This window comes from Quercus robur, chromosome 8 (genome assembly GCF_932294415.1).
Source record: "Quercus robur chromosome 8, dhQueRobu3.1, whole genome shotgun sequence".
In the NCBI taxonomy this organism is placed as follows: Eukaryota; Viridiplantae; Streptophyta; class Magnoliopsida; order Fagales; family Fagaceae; genus Quercus; species Quercus robur.
In genome coordinates, this window is record NC_065541.1 from 46,457,656 (window position 1) to 46,476,411 (window position 18,756).

The 18,756-nt window shown below is 33.5% G+C and overlaps 2 protein-coding genes across 4 annotated transcripts; both read right to left on the bottom strand.

The window, feature by feature from the left end:
* Window positions 1-4,005: 4,005 nt before the first annotated feature.
* LOC126696544 (receptor like protein 29) lies at window positions 4,006-6,226 on the bottom strand. 2 transcript variants are annotated; one of them, XM_050393263.1, is made up of 2 exons: window positions 4,579-6,226; window positions 4,006-4,224 (listed from the first exon to the last, which is right to left on the bottom strand). In XM_050393263.1, exons 1-2 carry the CDS (start codon window positions 5,941-5,943, stop codon window positions 4,192-4,194), a joined length of 1,398 nt encoding a protein of 465 aa, XP_050249220.1. In that variant the 5' UTR covers window positions 5,944-6,226; the 3' UTR covers window positions 4,006-4,191. The 2 variants fall into 2 exon arrangements, with proteins under 2 accessions (XP_050249220.1, XP_050249219.1); XM_050393262.1 differs by having other exon boundaries at window positions 4,006-4,232.
* A 3,153-nt stretch (window positions 6,227-9,379) lies between these two features.
* LOC126696549 (protein MAIN-LIKE 2) lies at window positions 9,380-15,540 on the bottom strand. 2 transcript variants are annotated; one of them, XM_050393269.1, is made up of 6 exons: window positions 15,400-15,540; window positions 12,443-12,568; window positions 11,682-12,326; window positions 11,410-11,577; window positions 10,528-10,917; window positions 9,380-10,440 (listed from the first exon to the last, which is right to left on the bottom strand). In XM_050393269.1, the coding sequence occupies exons 2-6, from the start codon at window positions 12,548-12,550 to the stop codon at window positions 9,463-9,465; spliced, it is 2,289 nt and encodes a 762-aa protein (XP_050249226.1). In that variant the 5' UTR covers window positions 12,551-12,568; window positions 15,400-15,540; the 3' UTR covers window positions 9,380-9,462. The 2 variants fall into 2 exon arrangements, with proteins under 2 accessions (XP_050249226.1, XP_050249225.1); XM_050393268.1 differs by lacking the exon at window positions 15,400-15,540 and adding an exon at window positions 15,195-15,314.
* Window positions 15,541-18,756: the final 3,216 nt, after the last annotated feature.

An 18,756-nucleotide genomic window follows, 5' to 3' on the forward strand; every position in this document is an offset into this window, starting at 1 on the left:
GAATCTGAAGGGTCATCACCTTCGTTATACTGGCCTTCTACCACCATCAAGACACCGAAACCCTTATAGGTAATTTTTTTTTCTTTTTAAATTAGGGGCTTAAATATGATTTAGGTTTAGGTAATTTGGTTAGTTAGTTTTTGTTTTGGGTATATAAGTAGAGAGAATATTTGATGCGCAATGTAAAGCCATATTCTATCATGGTTTAATTTTAAATCATCTATAAGACACATGCATGTACACTTGCGCACACCATGTCTTAATGTCACATTATCGATGAGTGGAAGACAGTCAGAGAGTTGGGCATACTTTTATTTCATAGTATGAAATATATGAACACAACACAAATTAGTTAATTTTCATGGTCCCGTTACTCTTTTGCATTTATTTTTGGTTTCATAATTTAAAAAAATAATAATCTTACCTTAAGAAGTCTACTAAAATGCAATGAAGTTACTAAACTAATTTTTAATATCTCAAAATGTATATGTTTCTTTACTCTAATTTAGTTTACTTTTTCTTTATAATATATGTACAACATTATCAAATACTGTTTTACATAAAATATCACAAAATTATCTGTGCATTACACAGACAACTTACTAGTTCATATAAATGGAGAAACTGAAGAGATGTGAATCATAGTATAAGAGCATAGTGGATGAAGTGATGATTGCATTAGGAATCTATTTATAAATCTAAAAGCTTAAACATAGTATTTATTATTGCTATACTTCTATTGAACCACATCAACCACCTATTTCCAATCATTTCACTCTCCTTTTTTACTCTTCTTCTTATTATTAATTGGGAAAAATTAACAAATGCCCTAAGAGCATTGACATTTGTTAGAAAACCATTTTAAAAAAGTTTTTATTGGAAAAAAAATCAATTAATATTTTGATAACTTTTTCAATTTCCCATAAAAGTTGTATAAAAACTTTTCTAAAATGGTTTATTAACAACTGCACTAAGAGTACCCATTAACATGATCTTTATTAATTTTGAACCTTACTATTATATTTCCTCCACCTTTCCCCCTCTTTTTTACCTTTTCATCTCTCCACTACTCTCAACCTTAATATCACTTTTCCTTAATCCCTTCCTCTCCCTTTCATTTTGGCTTCTTATCCCCATCTTCTTACTATAAATTTGCTATTCTCTCTCCAATTCTATACATCCCACACAAATTAAAAATGTAATTTCTCTCTTTCTCTCTTTATGTTTTTTTTTTTTTCCTTTTTCTAGTAGATTTTTTATTTTTTGTATCTCTACTTTAGGTTGATGACTTTTTGTTCTTTAGAACTCTACTTTGGGTTGATGTAATTTGATTTTTTTTAATTGATTGTTAAATGTTATTTTATTGCATTATAAAGATAGTTTATTGCATTATAAAGATAGTGTATAAGAATATAATGTTATTCTATTACATAGCATGACTTGAATAATTTGGTGCTTATGACTCATGACTATATCCTTTATTTTGACTCTTCTTCTCTCATCTTATTTTCTATAAATTTGCTATTCCCTTTACCATTCTCTTCCGAAAAAGTGATTATTCTCTCTCTCTCTCTCTCTCTCATTTATTCTTTCTTACAACTCTACTTTAGGTTGATGAATTATTATGTTTTTTTTTTTAAATCCTATTTTGGGTTAATACAATTTGGTGGTTTTTTTTTTTTTTTTTTTTGAGTTCTCCATTACAAATTCTCTCTCCCTCTTATAGTTTTTGTTTGACATAATACTTAGTTATTTTGGAAGTGAGAATTTGAATTTATATCAAAATATAGTCTTGGCTATGTGTTTGAACGTGTCTGTCAATTATTTGAGTAATATCAAGTGTAATTTGTGATGAGTTTTGATTATCATGATAATTTTCGTAAGAGAATGAGAAATTTGAATAATGTATTTGAAACTTAAAGAGTTTAGTTATACAAAAAAATAAGAACTACCTAAAAAAATGAATAATATTATATATATATAAAATAAAAAAAATAAATAAAAAAATAAAAACCAACTTTTCTTTTCTTTTTATAATCAACAACTTTTGAATTAAACCTCTCTATTTGTTTATTTATTTATTTATTATTATCATAAGAACCTCTCTATTTGTTAAAGTCTATTTCCTAAGTGAATCCCAAACGGCCTTATGGAGGTAGATTGACCTTGTGCATAACTTTTTTTTTTTTTTTTTTTACACAAGATTTTTGTAAATATTACTTTACCCATTTAATTCCATACTTGAATTTGGTAGATTTTGGCTCTACCTTGCACTCTTATTCCCCTAGGACCGGGAGTCTCTCCCTGGTCCACACGACCGTAACCAATTTAGACTGCTGGGAAAGCTTTAATTGCATTCATGATCCAATTTTGAGACAGAAGACCCATGTTACTGTCAGATGATGTTTTGTTTTCCCTTGCACGCTCATTGAAAATCTCCCCAATTTGCATAGGTAGTACTAGTCATAAAGGGTCAGTTTCCCAATCAAATAACAAAATGTTTTCTTTTATTATTTACAAATTAATGCGTTCTAGGAGATTTCTTCTATAACTTCATTACCTAGTTTCATTTTTTGAGATATGAATTTTATAGTTTCTAGAGACTGTTCTGCAGGTTATTTTTAGAATCACCATTTTTATCACTCTTTTATGCGACTATTTTATGTGACAAATTGTCATTTTTACATGAATCTACTACTTTTTCTCTACCACTCATAATCAACTATATAAGATATTTTCAAAAAAAAAAAAACAAAAACAAAAACAAAAAGTTGTGGAAAAGGATACAACAAAAGTTGTGATCCTATAATTATTGCAGAAAGTACCACTTAACAGTTCGCATAATCTAAGTACCACACTACCACTTAACAGTTTACATATTATGTTTGTGCAATTTTAATAATCTAGGATCACAACAAAAGCATTTATGATGGGAAAATTTGACAAATAATCGAAAAACAAATAAATAATTAAGGGGATGTTTGGTTGGGGTGATTTGGGGGAAAATGGAAAAGGAAGTAGGGAAAATAAAGGGATTTTGGTTTAGAGGGTCATTTGTTGGGGAGGGGGAAGGAGGTGATTTTGATAGAGCCCAATTATTTTCTCTCTGGTCTACTAAAATTGCATCTCCCCAATTTTGAAAAATTACCCATTTGCCCTATCCCTTCCCTCCATTATACCTAAACATGTAAAAATTATATAGTCCTCTAATGGATCACGTTACTTGTCCACCATTCCACTAAAAGACTTCCACTTGTTTAAAATTGTTGAGTTAGTAATCAATTTCTGTTTAAATTTTTTTTTTAACTAAGCAATTTTAAACAGATAAGAGTCTTTTAGTGGAATGATGGACCGCGACACTTGTCCACCATGAGGACCTTATAATTTCTCCTAAACATGAGTTTTTTTTATCCAATATGCAACATTTTTTTAACCCACTATGTTTGTATTATTATTATTTTTAATGTCCACGTTAGTTTTTTTTTTTTTTTAAATTTTTTTTACGTAAACAAGATAATAAATTTATACAAATTGCATTTTTTTCCTCTTTTTTTTTTTTTTACCTCAACCAAATAAAATAATTTATCATCTCTTCACTTTTTCATTGTCCCAATCAAATATGCTAGAGAAAAACAAAATGACTCATTTGGCTAGAAAAAGTTTTAGTATTATTGTTTAAGTGTTATGGAAATATGCGTGGGTTAAAAAATATTATAGAAATACATGTAAGGGTATTTAAAACTGAAAACTGTTATCTAAACACCCCTACCAAATACCCCCAAAATCTTTTCTATTCGCTTTTCCATTTCAACCATCGAGAGCCTAAGAGTGTGTTTAGATACCGTTTGTTTTACTAAAACTGAAAAATTATTACTAAAAATACTATAAATAAAGGTAAAAGTTAGTTAAAATAGTTTCGTAGGGTCTGTAAATAGTATCAAAAAGTACAATAAAATTTATAAATAGTAACAAAAATAAACTAAATATAGAAATAGTTTTCATTTTTAATCCCGAGCCAAACACACTAGATAAAACATAATCGACAAGGCCTATAAAAGCAGATGGTAAAATTCAGAAAATAATAGCGCTTACTAGAGCTACACAGACAGAGGTCTGTTCGATCCTAGAAATACGCTGTAACAGTAAAACCTCAAAATTTTGCTGAACTTTTGCAGTTACCGAAATATGCACTCAGAGCGCCAATGCATGACATGATGACAGAACCTGGAGCCCTGAACACAGTGAACAGTGATCAGCCCCATCAACAAATCCTATTAGACACAATAATAATTTGGATTTTACTAATATGTATGCCTTAGCCACACAGTAATTAACTATTTTTAGAAAAAAAAAAAAAAAAAAAATTAAAAATATTGACAATTTTTCCCATTCTCACAAAAATATTACTAAAAATAGATGATTTAAAAGGCGCACGGTTCATTTATACAAAACCCACAAAAATAAATTAAATTAATAAGGCAGAAGTGAACTAGAATAGCTTAATACATTATAAAAATTATAAAAACCAAAAAAAACAAAAGCATCATAAAAAAAAACTAGAATAGCTTAAATTCATACTGGAAACAATATTTGATGCAATCCCAGGAGGCCCCAAGGAACAAATAGAAAGAATGATATGGAGATCAACCCAGATGGAGCTTGAGATTTCAGTGGCTGAATTACAGAACCACTAGTCTTGTTGCTTCCACAAACACTTACACCAATCTTCATCCTATATGCTACAGAGGGACTCAAACAGAGACCTGGGTTTCCACTAAGATCCAAGTTCCTTCTCAGTCTATTCAAGAAACTTGAATCGAAAGGAACAACACCGGACAGCAAGTTTCTGCTAAGATTCAAGTGGTATATGCGAGGAAGGCTGCCAAAACCTGCTGGAATCTCACCACTTAATCGGTTGTTTTGCAAAGACAAAGTGCTTAGATTCATAAGCTGTGAAAAGCTTGGTGGTATAGTGCCTGAATAGCCTGAATTGGCAAGCCTGAGCTCTTGTAGTTTCACAAGGTCACCAAACTCTACTGGGAGAGGCACATTCATAGGATTGTCATCCATAATGAAGTACTGCAAGCTTTGCAACTTTGCCAATCCTCTTGGAAAGTGTCCACGCAGTTTGTTGTTGCTCAAAGCCATAAACGCCAACAAGTTGAGCTTCTCAATGCTATCAGGAATAGCACCAGTAAGCGAATTCGAGCTCAAGTCCAACTTTTGAAGCAGACCCAGTTGGCCAACTGTCACTGGGATTGACCCTGTTAGTGAGTTATAGCTCAAATCAAGGCCTACGAGATTTTTGAGATTACCTACTTGGGATGGTATAGCACCTGTGAGCATGTTATAGCTCAAATCAAGGTGTACTAAAGAGTTCACGCTAAAAATTGTAACTGGGATTTGCCCAGTGAGGCGGTTCTGGGACAATGTGAGGATTTGTAAGGACTTCAGTGAAGAAATTTGAGGTGGGATTGGACCTATGAGTGCTGGGTTTGATCTTAGACTAATTTGTTGGAGTGAAGAATTAGATTCTCCGATTTTTGAAAAAGAGAGGGTGGTTTTGGTGTGAGTGAAACAGTTGAAGAAGAACGCAGATTGCAAGTAAGGAAGAGCTAGTATTTGTGAAGGAAATGTGGCTGTGTTTTTGCAAGTTGGGTTTGGTGGGGTCCCAAAGTCAAGCCTAGTAACATGTAGGTGGTTGTCCTGAGCTGATTTGCACTCTATTCCAGGCCAGGATGAACCAGGCTGACAAGGGTTGGGATGGGAGATTCTCCAAACTTGATCAGAAGACATGGATTCCATGATCTTGAAAAGAGTCTCTGCTTCAGATGGAAGCATGTTGTTGGGGGGTTGTTTCTTTGCATTGGTAGTGTTGGGAGAAGCTAGTGAGAGGAAAAGAAGAAGAAGGGTGAGAGTAGAGAGCGAGAAGGAATAGCACATTGTGTTTTGAGGTATGGAGGTGTCTGATCAGGAGTGGCAGCTGTTTGGGTGATTTTAGAAGTGAGTTTCATTTCATTCTTTCAGGGGGACAGAACCATCAACCATATGACTATGATAGAGAGAGAGAGAGAGATGCAAAGAAAAAGTTGATTTGAACTGATGGGTGGGGTAGTGATTACTAGTGGCTCATGACATTTGGGTAAGAATGTAAAGCCCAGGTAGGGTCATACTGTCATAGATTGAAAACATAGAGAGAACGCGAGAGAGAGAGAGAGAGAGAGAGAGAGAGAGAGAGAGAACGGTGGGGAGCTTTTTTTGAAGGATGGGGAGCTCTGTTGGATATAAACGGGCGTGTTTCATCTTCCCAGACATGTGAAAATCAATTATTAAAGCAGTGGAAAAGGATTAAATACCCCTGACAGAAATAAGAGAAGAGCCCTTGAGATAGACACAAAATTCGACTATAAATTTGACACTTTTACGTGGAAGATTTTCCATGGTAAATAAAAAAGTAAGGTTAATTGTGCATTTAGATTAGAATTAGTATAAGTTTGTTAACTCAATTAGTGTAAAAAATATTGTCAATTTTTTTTTGTATATGTAACATTGCTCAAGCCTTATACAAGCATTGAAAAATTACATAGAAAATTTCATTAGTTGTTATAAGATGACAACTCATATTGTAACTTTGATATAACAAATTATGAGTGATTGTTTATCACTTTTACATAGGTCTATTATATTTTCTCTACCATTTACAGTCAACCACATCAAAATTATGACAAAAGTTATAACACAAAAATTGCATTCACAGATTTTCTCAAAATTTTCTCAAATTAACACTTTCATGGTTCACTTCACTTGGACCCACTGACTACGATACAAAAGCAATGAGGGTGTGTAAAAAATTTTTGTAAAATTTAAGTGTTTCTAGACTTTTCGATATGAGAATATCGAAAAGTTATACTTCATTCATTTGAAGGTTAATTATATTTGCAAAGAGTCTACCGATACCATGAGTTTTATCAACTTTTGTCACACCATTCATATGTCTATATGTTGTGGTGGATCGAGTCAAGCACTATCTCTGTCTCAAATGGTACGTGAGTAAGATGTGAAAATTTCAGTGATTCTTTCGATGTCCATAGCAAGATTAATTATATTTACTTTTCATTCATGAATTTAACATATTCACATTGTAATTTTTTTAAATGCATTTTCTTTTTCAATTTTTTTATACTGGACCAAAAAAATATTCACTTGTAATTTTAATTCTAGCCTGCTGTTAATCTTAAATTATTGAAAAAATATATATTTTTCAAGTTTTCTATTAATAGCAAACGCCTTAAAATTCACATAAACACATTACTCAAAATCATGAACATAAAAAGAAGGCGATTTTTACAAATTGCACTCTCTAACTTTGCTTAAAATTCAATTTAGTCCTCTAACTTCACTTTTGTTTAATTTAATCCTCTAACTTTCAATTGTGTTCCATTCAGTCTTTCTGTTAGTCTCCATCAAAATTGCGCTGTTAACTTTCAATTTCATTCAATACAAAATTAAACTACGTCATTTTGGGTTCCATAACGGCTCAATTTTGATAGAGACTAACTAAAAAATTGAATTGAACAAATTGAGAGTTAGGTGACTGAATTTAATGAAAGTAAAGTTAGATGACTGAATTTAATAAAAGTGAAGTTAGAGTATTGAATTAAATTTTAGGCAAAATTAGAGAATGTAATTTGTAATTTAGCCTAAAAATCTAAGTTATTAATGAAAACTTGACAATAATTTAGCCTAACTTGATTCTACTGAATATGATTCCCAAGTAGTGGTACAGTCTCTCTTTTAAAACTGAATTACCCTTACACAAATGCAACAGAGGACTCTAAAAAAAACAAGAGCCCGAAGTGGTACACTGGAATTCAGATTTATGGGTCCCTTTTGTCTTAACATTTTTTTCCCTAAGTGATGGTGGTTTTATATTTTGTGTAAGCCAAGGTAAAAGAGAGACGTGAGGAATAAGAATGATGGCCTTCTAAAAGCAAAATGTTTGTACTGGATAGTGAAGCTTTTTAAACAAAATGAATCAACTCAACATCACGTACGAGTACGACTATTTGAATAAGATTGTCATGTTTTAAAGGGCCATTGATAACACTATGATATATGGTGTGGGTGAAGAAAGTAAAGAAAAGTTTCGGCAAAAAAAAAAAAAAAGAAAGTAAAGAAAAGGACAGTTCATTACACCAACTAGCAGTTAATATAAAACGGGGAATAAATAGTATTACAGATTATAGAGTCAAAACAGTAAAATTGCTTCTGCAGGTGATTCAAAATAAATGAACACAAAATTTCTTGCTGACAAACTCTTCTTGGCAGAGCGTCCCCACATGCATTAGTTTCCTTGTAGACTTGTAGTTGTGCGTTTGGCAGCATTGGGTAAAAACTTGAATCAAATTCCAGCATTCACTAACAATGCTAGTAAGCAGATTATTTGGGATCCTGTGACTGTTAACCAACACAACTAGTTCTTTGGCAACCATTTTGATAAGCAGAAAATCGATGCCTAGCTCTGTAGCTAGGATCTACCCATGGTGAAAAGCCCACAACTTCGCTGCCACACTGGTGGTTATTCCTCATGAATGAGGAAGATCCCCAATCCAATCACCACTCCTGCCCCTAATAAGTCCGCCACCACCTGCTGGACTAGGATTTCTTGGAGAAGATGTCTTGCACACCTTTGCCTATGCCCCTACCTACTTTACTATTATAGACTTATAGTGCTTCCTTGATACAAGTATTTCTTTACCAAACCTATGAAAATAAAATGGTGATTGAGAACATAAATGTGTTAGACCAAAAGCTAAGAAGAAAATAAGACTACAGTATTAATTTTTGAAACTTACTCCTCCAGAGGTCAGGGAGATTAGGCTTAGTTTGTGAGGAAATTTCAAAATCCATTACAGCATCGGACACAAGATATATTGTCTGCATGCCTCAATACCAGTATAAAACCAACTTATACCCATTTACAACATTTTTATGAAATCGAAATTGACATAGCGCAATTAGTAAAATGCTGGATTGAGATGATATATTCATTCTAGATTAAGGATTTCTGGAACATAATTCAGTTCTCTACTGAAACCAAACTTCCAATAATCTCCCACACTAATGAAATCTAATTCTACAAACCACAAAAGATGTTATGAGAGCAGGGTCAGATATCATGGATACTCAAATGATCCAACCTATAACAGTACTGATCAACTTAATCGGATTTGTCAGATGTAGTAACATAAGATCACTCTAGCCCTGAATTTCTGCTACTGTTAGTCTTGGTCTGCTGTCATGATAAAATGGTTTAGATTCCTGAGCTGTAGAAAGCAATATAGTGCAGAGAGAGAGATACAGAAAAAGAGAGAACATCTATAATAATTGCTTTATGTAATAGACATCTTCAGTAATCAAGACTGAAACAGATCTACAAAATCACATGGTTATTTCTTTATCTTATACTACTACACTACAATCACCCTTTTGAGCAATATCCTCACGAATTTCAAGAGATGATGGTGGAACAACATCATATGCTTCTTTAGTAGTATGTGGATCACTCTCACGAGTATCATGTGAAAGCTTGGAGTCATTAACCTCATTAGTTGCAACAGAAAGCTGTGACACAGTAACCTCCGTAGCTGCATCACAAAGTGGGGAGTCAAGAACCTCTTTTGTTGAATCAGATATCTGAGAGTCATTTACCCCCTTCGTTTCATCAGAAAGCTGCAAGTCATCAACTTCCTTAGGTTCTTGAGGTAGCTGTTTATCATCAACCATATCAGTTGGGCTTAACTCTTCTTTTTCTTCCTTGTTAACTGAATGGCTTACCGCTGCGTTTTTTTCCTTGCCGACTGAATTGCTTACCTCTGCATTTTCTTCCTTGCCAGCAGCATGGCTTAACTTTACATTTTCTTCCTTGCCAGTCACATGGCTTACCTCTGCATTTTCTTGCTTGCCAGCTGCATGACTTGGCTCAGAGAGTTCAGCCTCAACATTTGCATTGCAATGTTGTACTTTCTCACCCTCATCTGCCGCATGAATTAGCTGCAAATGATTGACTACAGTATCTACAGAACATATCTGGGAATGCTCTACATCTCTACCAGCATGGTGTAGTTGTAGTTGATCAACCCCAATTGCAGCACCACAAATCTGAGATTGATCATCATCGCTAGCTTCATTATACTGCACTTGATCATCCTTCCGGAAACGCTTTCCACTACCCTTCCTTCTTACCCTCTCCTTTCCTCTTACCCTTTTCCCAAGTTCAGTTTGTGGGCTTTCTGACACTATGACTGGACCTCCAACTTGGTCCCTCAGGCACTCATGTGCAATAAACCTGATCCTTGAAATTGAATCAATTTGTTGGTGATCCAACCCTTTTGTTGAGAACGTATCTGCTATGTGTGCAATATCCCTCAAACCAGCATTCTACCAAAAAAATTGAATAAATTATTCAAATATGTAAAATTCATTTACAATTTTTCTCAAACATAAACTGATACAGCACAGACTTACTGTTCTTTGAAACTCGGATGAGAGAGAAATAGGCCTCCCTACAAATTTACGAGTGATTCTGAGAAACCACAGCATGTACTCATTCTCATCTGCACCATCATCACCTTCCACAATATGGAGTCGTCGATCCAACCATTCGTTAAGCTCTGATTCCATTTTCCCCGACAAGTCAACCCCACCATCAACACCACGACTCTTTCTCTCCCATCGCTGCACATCCTCGGGAATCGATTGAAGCATGCCATATTGCCTTAGGCAGCGATTTGGGAGATGTCTTTCTGCCTTGTCAAAGCATATCAACATTGTCTTGGACCTTCCAAGAATTAGAGTACTTTTAATATCTTCAGGAATTACCATACTATCCATATTTCTGTAAGGAAGCCACTCCACCTATATGACAACCACCATACCAACTGAATTAAAATTCTAGATATTCAAATAACAGAGAAAAGTACACAAACCCCCATGGTTTATCCATAAAGTGCGGAACCCTCAAGAAGTTTAAAAATGTAACACCCCCCCCCCCCCCCCCCTTGCAGTGGCATTGTTTTATGTGTAAATCATTAAACATCCATTAAAATGAACATTGAGTTGCTCATGTGATGACACGTGCTCATATTTAGAGATGCACTTTCACATAAGCAATTCCATAGGGGGCTGTGTTATACTCAAAAATTCCAAAGGGGTTAAGCGTTACATAATTAATCGTTTACACATAAAGCAATACCACACGGGATGAAGCGTCACACTCAAAAACTTAAAGAGTGTTCCTTGTTTTTAGAGAGGGGGTGGGGGAGTGACCACTTGGGGGTTTTGTGAATTTTTCCCCAAATAATAATTATAAAAATGAACAACATATTTGAAAAATAAAAGAAAACTTACATCACTAGGTTTCAAGGAATCCAAAGCCTTACGGTAAAAAACTACATCACGGTTTGCTGTTGGGCCACTTTGTTTACCCTTCCACTTTAGCACAAATGGAAAGCGATCATGCATTGGATCATGATTGAGCTTTGGTCGCCCAACATTCAGGTGAAAGTAACTCCAACACTGCAAAAATATTACAACTAATCAAAGATAGCATACAGGCAATGTAGACCAAAAACACCATATGAAGAAGAAAAAAAAAATCAGGACAGGCACATGAAAATAACCTGTAGTAGTGTCAAACAGCCACTGATAGTGCTTTGAGATCTAAGAGAGGCATTTCCAAGGGCCCTATACAAGAATCCCAATGCTGCTGCCCCCCATGCATACTTTCCACATTGTTCAAAATCGTCAAACAATGGAAGATACATGACAGGGACTTTATTCCCAGTAGTTGTGGAAAATATTGTGCTGCCTACAAGATAGAGAAGGTAAGCACGCGTATGCTGCTCAATCACTTCAATTGGTGCATCTTCAGGACATCGGAAAAAGAACTCCTTCAACCAACTTAGCTTCACCATTCCACCACTTGTGTAACCAGACTCTGGTGCTCTCCCAAGATACTTTTCACAAACTGAACTGCACGTAGTATATGTTATACCTATTACAGGTTCTCCATCAATCGCCAGGCCAAGCAAGAGTGCTACATCTTTAAGGGTTACTGTCATTTCTCCAACATTCAAGTGAAATGTGTTGGTTTCTCTCCTCCACCTCTCAACTAGTGCAGAGATAAGTGGGTTGTCTAGACTAATTGCCGGAATCAATCTCAAGTAGTGAAAACCAGCCTTCTCTACCAACTCCATCTGTTTTTCTGTAAGTGCCCATTGATCAAGCTTTGAAGTGTGTTCGTGACATCGAAGCGCACCACGCTCCTGTTAATATGTTAATGAAGTATTACTATACATACAATAAGTTGTTGTTGTTGTTGTGCAATAAGTATACTACTACTAAAAAGATTCATCAAGCCCCGCGTAATGGTAAACTGTACCTGCCCATCCCAAACTGCTGATGAAACATGCTTCTCTTGATCATAGAGTACCAAACTATCAATTGGTCCAGGATTGGTCACATAGGGGTCTGCCACTGCTACCTCCATCAGTACCACTGACAAAAACTGTCCAAAAAAGAGACAAAAACGTATTAGACCCATGAATTAATTGAAGACAACATACTGACATATTAGCTAAAATTTTCTAATTAATGCAATGATAAAATTTATAATCAAAAGCAATTATGATCGATCAAACTGGCACAGTTTTAGAGGCAGTACCACAACACTCTAAAAAGGGGAAGTCATTCAGGGTTAAAACTTGATTCAAGCTTGGGTTTACCATATGTAAATCAGCAGGAGCTCATATTGGCTTGACTTTCTTCTTCTTTTATTTTTTATGTTTTATTTATTTTTTTATTTTTTTATTTTTTTTTTGGGAGTGTCTTTGGCCCTGAGGAAAGGGGGATGGGGAACTAACGACCTTCCCTTCATAAGCTGTGGTCCCAGGGCACTTCAAGGCTAATCTGAGCTTGATTAGGTTAACTGTTCTTTTCAGAGAGGTCAATCTGATAAATAAATTAAAGGACCTTCATTGAAAAACTTAACCATTTGCCTTGTGTTTCCAAGATGTACAACAGCAGAGATAGCAAAGAAAACAAGTGGTGGAAAGAAAAGGCACTATTCTAAAATAAAAAAAGTACGACCTTCATTGAATATCTTAACCATTTGCCTTGCTCCTACAGAAGACATTTAACAAAATTTCTCTAAAACAATCTCTCTTTTCAAATGGCAATTTTCTCCAGACTTTTTTTTCTTGAATTTTCCTCTAAACAGTACTATTCTAAAAAAGAACAAGGTAAAGGAAAGAAATAGCACTTAAAAATGACATCTATTTTAAAGCTTTCTAACACTTTCAAGGATTCTCTACTTTTCCATGAACTAATGCAACAAGCAAACAAATGGTAAGGACGTAAGGTTTCCACTTACAAGATTGAATATTGTAAGACTAAAAGCAAATTCATCAATTGTCCTCAATTCTCATCAAGACAAAATGTCTCCTAACCACAATTTTCTTCTTATTCAATAAACTTCTTTTTGTTTCCATTATTAAAAATTTTTAAATTATTATAAAAACAATTTTACTAAAATTTTCCTAAAATAGACAGGAAAAAAAAGTCTCCATATGCTGAAATTCTCCTTAAAACAGATGGAGGCTGGGAAAAAGTTTTTCCCATAAAAAGTTAAAATATTTTCAGCAATTACATGAAGCCTCAATGCAGCACTTGTCTCCATATTTTTTAACACAATATTTCCTGAAGTAAAGATTAATATCATTGCCCAAAAAGTAATATATTTTTACAAGTTAAAAATATAAAATTCTTTCTACCAAGAAATATTTTCAGAAAACTGTAAATATAACGTGTTAAGACCTCATTTGCAAGCAAGAATAAGAAATTTGAAAAAAAAAATTAAGCCTGGATCCTCAACACATGTCCAACAGCAGTAAAAGACTAGTGTGATGAATTCAAGTCATAAAACTCCTTAAATGTATTTCATTTTGCTTAAAAAGGTTGCTAATTCCACTTATAAGGGGTCCTAAAATAGACGGCTTGGATACAGTCCTATCATTCAGCATTTTTGCTTGAAGTGGCTGTTCTAAAGAATTCAGCACTAAGTTAAGATATCTTGATGAAATCTTGAAGGGCTGATATAAGAATTAATGTTTAAGGGGTAAGTAAAATAAAGATTGAATGTTGAATATGTTAATGGTTGTTAGGTGTTAAAATGGTGGATAGAACATGAAATTAGATAGATAGAACACTAGGCCATCACACCAAGGTTTTCCTAAACAATCACACCCTCAAAACTTAAACTTAAAATAGGCAGCACGAATTTTTTTAAATTAATCTCACTCTCAATTTTATTGACTACAACAATGCCTTTATATAGGTCAATATTAAATCCTTTACTAGAGTGATTAGAACTCTAAAAACCTATGAATGTCATTAATGTCGTGCATCTGGGGTTTACTAGGGGTGGGTACACGAAATCGCCTTGCCTTGAAGACGTTCCTTCTTACTTAAGAAGGCCTGCTTCAAAACTAAACCTCAATTCTTATCTTTGTGTATGTAATCATGTTTTCCCTCCAACTCTTCTTTAATGTCAGCAACAAGAACTCATTTTGTATCTAAGCATTTTAAATTATTTTCAAGAGATTAGCACTTTTCTATACCTTTTTTTTGAAGCAGAAATATATCTTACTTTTAACACCTTCATTTTTCCATGACCCAAATACAGTGACAAAACCAAATTGAACATGAATAAAATTTTCTTTCTACAGAGTTTTTTCTGTCAAAACAAACAAACCCTTAACACACCAATCATCACACAATCTTAACTTTATCAATTCACTAAAGTAATAAAAAAATAAAAAATAAAAACTGAAATTTCTCCATTTCTCTTACACAATTTATTTTCCTACTGAAACAAACAGAGCTTAATGACTAAGTTACAGTACTCAAAACCTAAAAAAACATTAGCATCCAATTGCCATAAAAAATAAATAAATAAACTTCTTCACAAAAATTCAAACTAAAACAAAAATACTAAAATCTGTAAACCCTAGGCGTAGTTGAGACAAATAGAGACTAAACTTCAATCTAATCCGAGTACCAAAAGGAGGAGAATCATTGTTTGGATTCCAAGAAAATGAAAGTAAATAAAAGAGAAATAAAAAAAAGGTTTTTACGTTTTAAAAATATTAAAGCCTAGTTTGGTGGTGAAGATATATAAGTTAGAGATTGAGGAATTTAGATTTGTTTTGTTTTGTTTTTGCAGCATTATTGTCAGGGAGAGACCAAACATGGCCTTAAGGTAATACGAGGAAATAAAAATGAAGAAAGAGAAAACAGAAGAGGGAGAGTAGAGAGTGAAATATAAGAAAGAAAAGGAACCTGGAAAAAATTAAAGCAAAAGAGCCAAAACGACGCCGGAGAGCAGCGAGTTCGACGATACCACTGAACGAGGTGAGGAAACCCTTGAAACGACGATTGAGGCGTCGTAGCGTTAACTAAGGATAGCGTTTTTCTTTTTCTTTTTCTTTTTATTTTAATTTTTTATTTCCATTAAAAAATAAAAATATTTATTTATCTTTTACCTTTTACTCTTTGTGTAACTTGGGCCTTATTGTCCGGCCCGTTTTTTATATGAAAATTATGGATTTGGGCTAGACATTTCAAAATGGGCCCTCAAAGAAAGTCAAACCCGCCAAATAAATCAAAAAAAAAAAACCCCTTGTATATCACAATCACAGATCGTCACAAAGATTCAGCAGTTACTCTAATTTTGTAGTAGATAGCACATAATGCAGTTAGAATAAAAGACTGAAGAAACCAAAAACAGTTTTTTTTTTTTTTTTTTTTGGGGGAAAGGTAAGAACCAAAAACAGTATAGATACAAGAAAACTTCAAAATATGTGTAATATAAGTATCACGTACGCCACACATGAATATCAAGAGAGATAAAGTGTATACTCAATTGCTACAGAATTCATATTGGTAGCTAATTATGTCAAAACATAATTTCACTATATTTAAGAATCACTATAATTGATAAGGAAAAAAAAGAAAAGCATTCAAATTTTTGGCCTTCCATGGCTATGTATAAATGTTTTGCATACTACATGATATATCACTGTCATTTCAAAATAGCTTAAGCTGTTAAGACAATTGGTAATTTATCATTTAATCTAACACTACAAAAGCAATGCACTACTTCTCCCAATCCAAACAATGATTTTGAGTATCTTTTAAACTTTAATTTTCTAGATATGACAACCTTCAACTTTATGATAATTGTGTGAGAACTATAAAAAAGTTAAAAGGACTGGAATTGACAAACATAAAAGATTACAATGGTGAATTTAAGGCAAAATTTATCGAATAGTACTTGTTAAGGAAAATTTTAGGAGAATAGCATGTGACTGAAATTACTTAGTTATGTAAACTCTTTTTGGAACTCGAGTTTGTCAAACTCAAGTTCCAACCAAAATCGAGTTCAGCAAACTTAAATTCTAATTTGTTATACAATGTTAGACTGCCACGCAACCTAAACTAATTGAAACTCGAGTTTGATAAACTCGATTTTGGGTTAGAACTCAAGTTTAACAAACTCGAGTTCTAGAAAGAGTCTACATAACTAAATAACTTCACCCTCATGCTATCCACCTAAAATTTTCCTTAAAAAGTACTATTCAGCAAATTTTGCTGTGAATTTAATGACTTTTCCTCCGAATGATGGTGTCCATAATTCTTTGAACACCTAACTTTTATTTTTGGTGTTTATAGTCAGTCCTCAGCCACCCGTTTTGCAAATACTGCATAATTATATGAAGTGAAGGAATCCTTGGGAGTAGCCTTCAAATACTGGCTATAGCTTCAAGTGCTTAGATGCGCTGCCAAACTAAAATTGATATTATTTTTACAGGTTGTGGCTTATCAATATGCATTTAAAGGGTTGGCTTGAATTGCATGGATGCACAATTACTACATTCACGAATAATGCTCAATGAAAAAGATTAGAGAAACACTACTTGTATTCTTGAATAAGGATTAAAGATTAAAGATTAAAGTTTATAGTTTAATACTTGAATAAGAACATCAATAAAATGAATGAGCTTATCATTGATATGTATTCTTGGGGATGAGGGGATCTTCTTAAGCTCAACTTGGTTTTAGCATACTAAGGGTCTGTTTGAATTGAGGAGGGAGGGAGAGTGGAGGACTCTACTTTACTTTCCTCCACTCCCTCTCCCTCCCCCTCAATCCAAACAAACCATAAGGGTTCAAGTCAACACAAATCTTCTTAATTATCTCAAACCATGGGCATCCAGTTTTAGCATGCTAAGGGATCAACACAAAACTTGCCAAAATCCAAATTTGTTATTATTGTGGTATGTGTTAATAATTTAAATATTGTGAGGACTCTAGAGACGGTATTGGTGATGAAATCCCACGGGAAATGGATTTCCATGGGATTTTATCAAAGGCTCATATTTTCATCTACATCAATAGGAAGAGGGTTGTAATGAACATATGAACAAGGTAAATATTTATTATAGCATAAATGTTTAGCACAAACTAACACTTTCTTCCTCTCACAACTGCATAAAAGTTAAAATCAGTCCACCAACCATTGGCATCTAGAAGCAAAAAAAAAATTCCTGAAACATAATTTAAAAAGATTCATCGTTCAAATTCTTTAAAAAAACTTCCCAAGTATACATACACTGCAACTTATGTAGGCTATATAGGAGAAATAACAATGTAGGATAGTGTTTTTTGGAAAATCATTGTATTTTTTTTTTATAATAAAAAAAAGGGTAGAGGGGGGGGCAACGTGAGTTCCAAAAAATCATTGTATTTCACACCATGAATTAGACTTGGCTAGATGGGTGACTTTCAACACACCAGAGAAAAGATATAAGGAAAATCCACCCTTAACACTTTTCCAAGACCCACAATAGTATCTATGAAGGTGCCGACACTTTTGAAATACTTCGCTTGTTCCAATAGTGTTCTTTAAAAAAAAAAAATTGCAAGATACGGGAGGGATCGATACTTATCTTTTATTTCTTTTTAGTTTTAATCTTGAACACTTATCTAATTATCTTTAATTTACTTTTTTGGATCTTATTCTTGGTTTGTATTATAATTTATAATTTTCATTTATTAGTCATGAATTCATTTTATTATCCATTATTGCTCTATGTTTAACATAAAAATGCTCAACAATATTTAAAAATATAAATGATAATATATTTAATAATTAATTAATATAGGTATCCCGTCATGTTGTATCCTAATTTTTCAAAAATTATTGTATCATACATATACCTGTACTCGTATTCGTGTCCGTGTATGTGCTTCATATCCGTGTCCATGTATGTGCTTCCTAACATTGTATTAATCTCCTTCATTCCACATGCCATAAAGGGAACATTGAGTTCATGTCAATCGAGGACAAATGCATCACTCAACTATATATAAAGAATACATAACTTATGAGTTCTAAGGAAGGAGAATAAATTTCAAAGTTCTATGGAAAGAACTGTGATTACTTTCTTATACTACAAATTTACATAGTTTTAGCGTTCATTCAATCTTACAATATAAACTCATGTAAAGAAATGACACTATGCTAGGAAGAAAATCTAAACCTTTTTTTTTAGAAAATGAAGAAAATCTAAACATGATAAGAAGATAATATAAAACAATTTGATATGAGGAGAATTTATTGAAACCTTAAGAGAT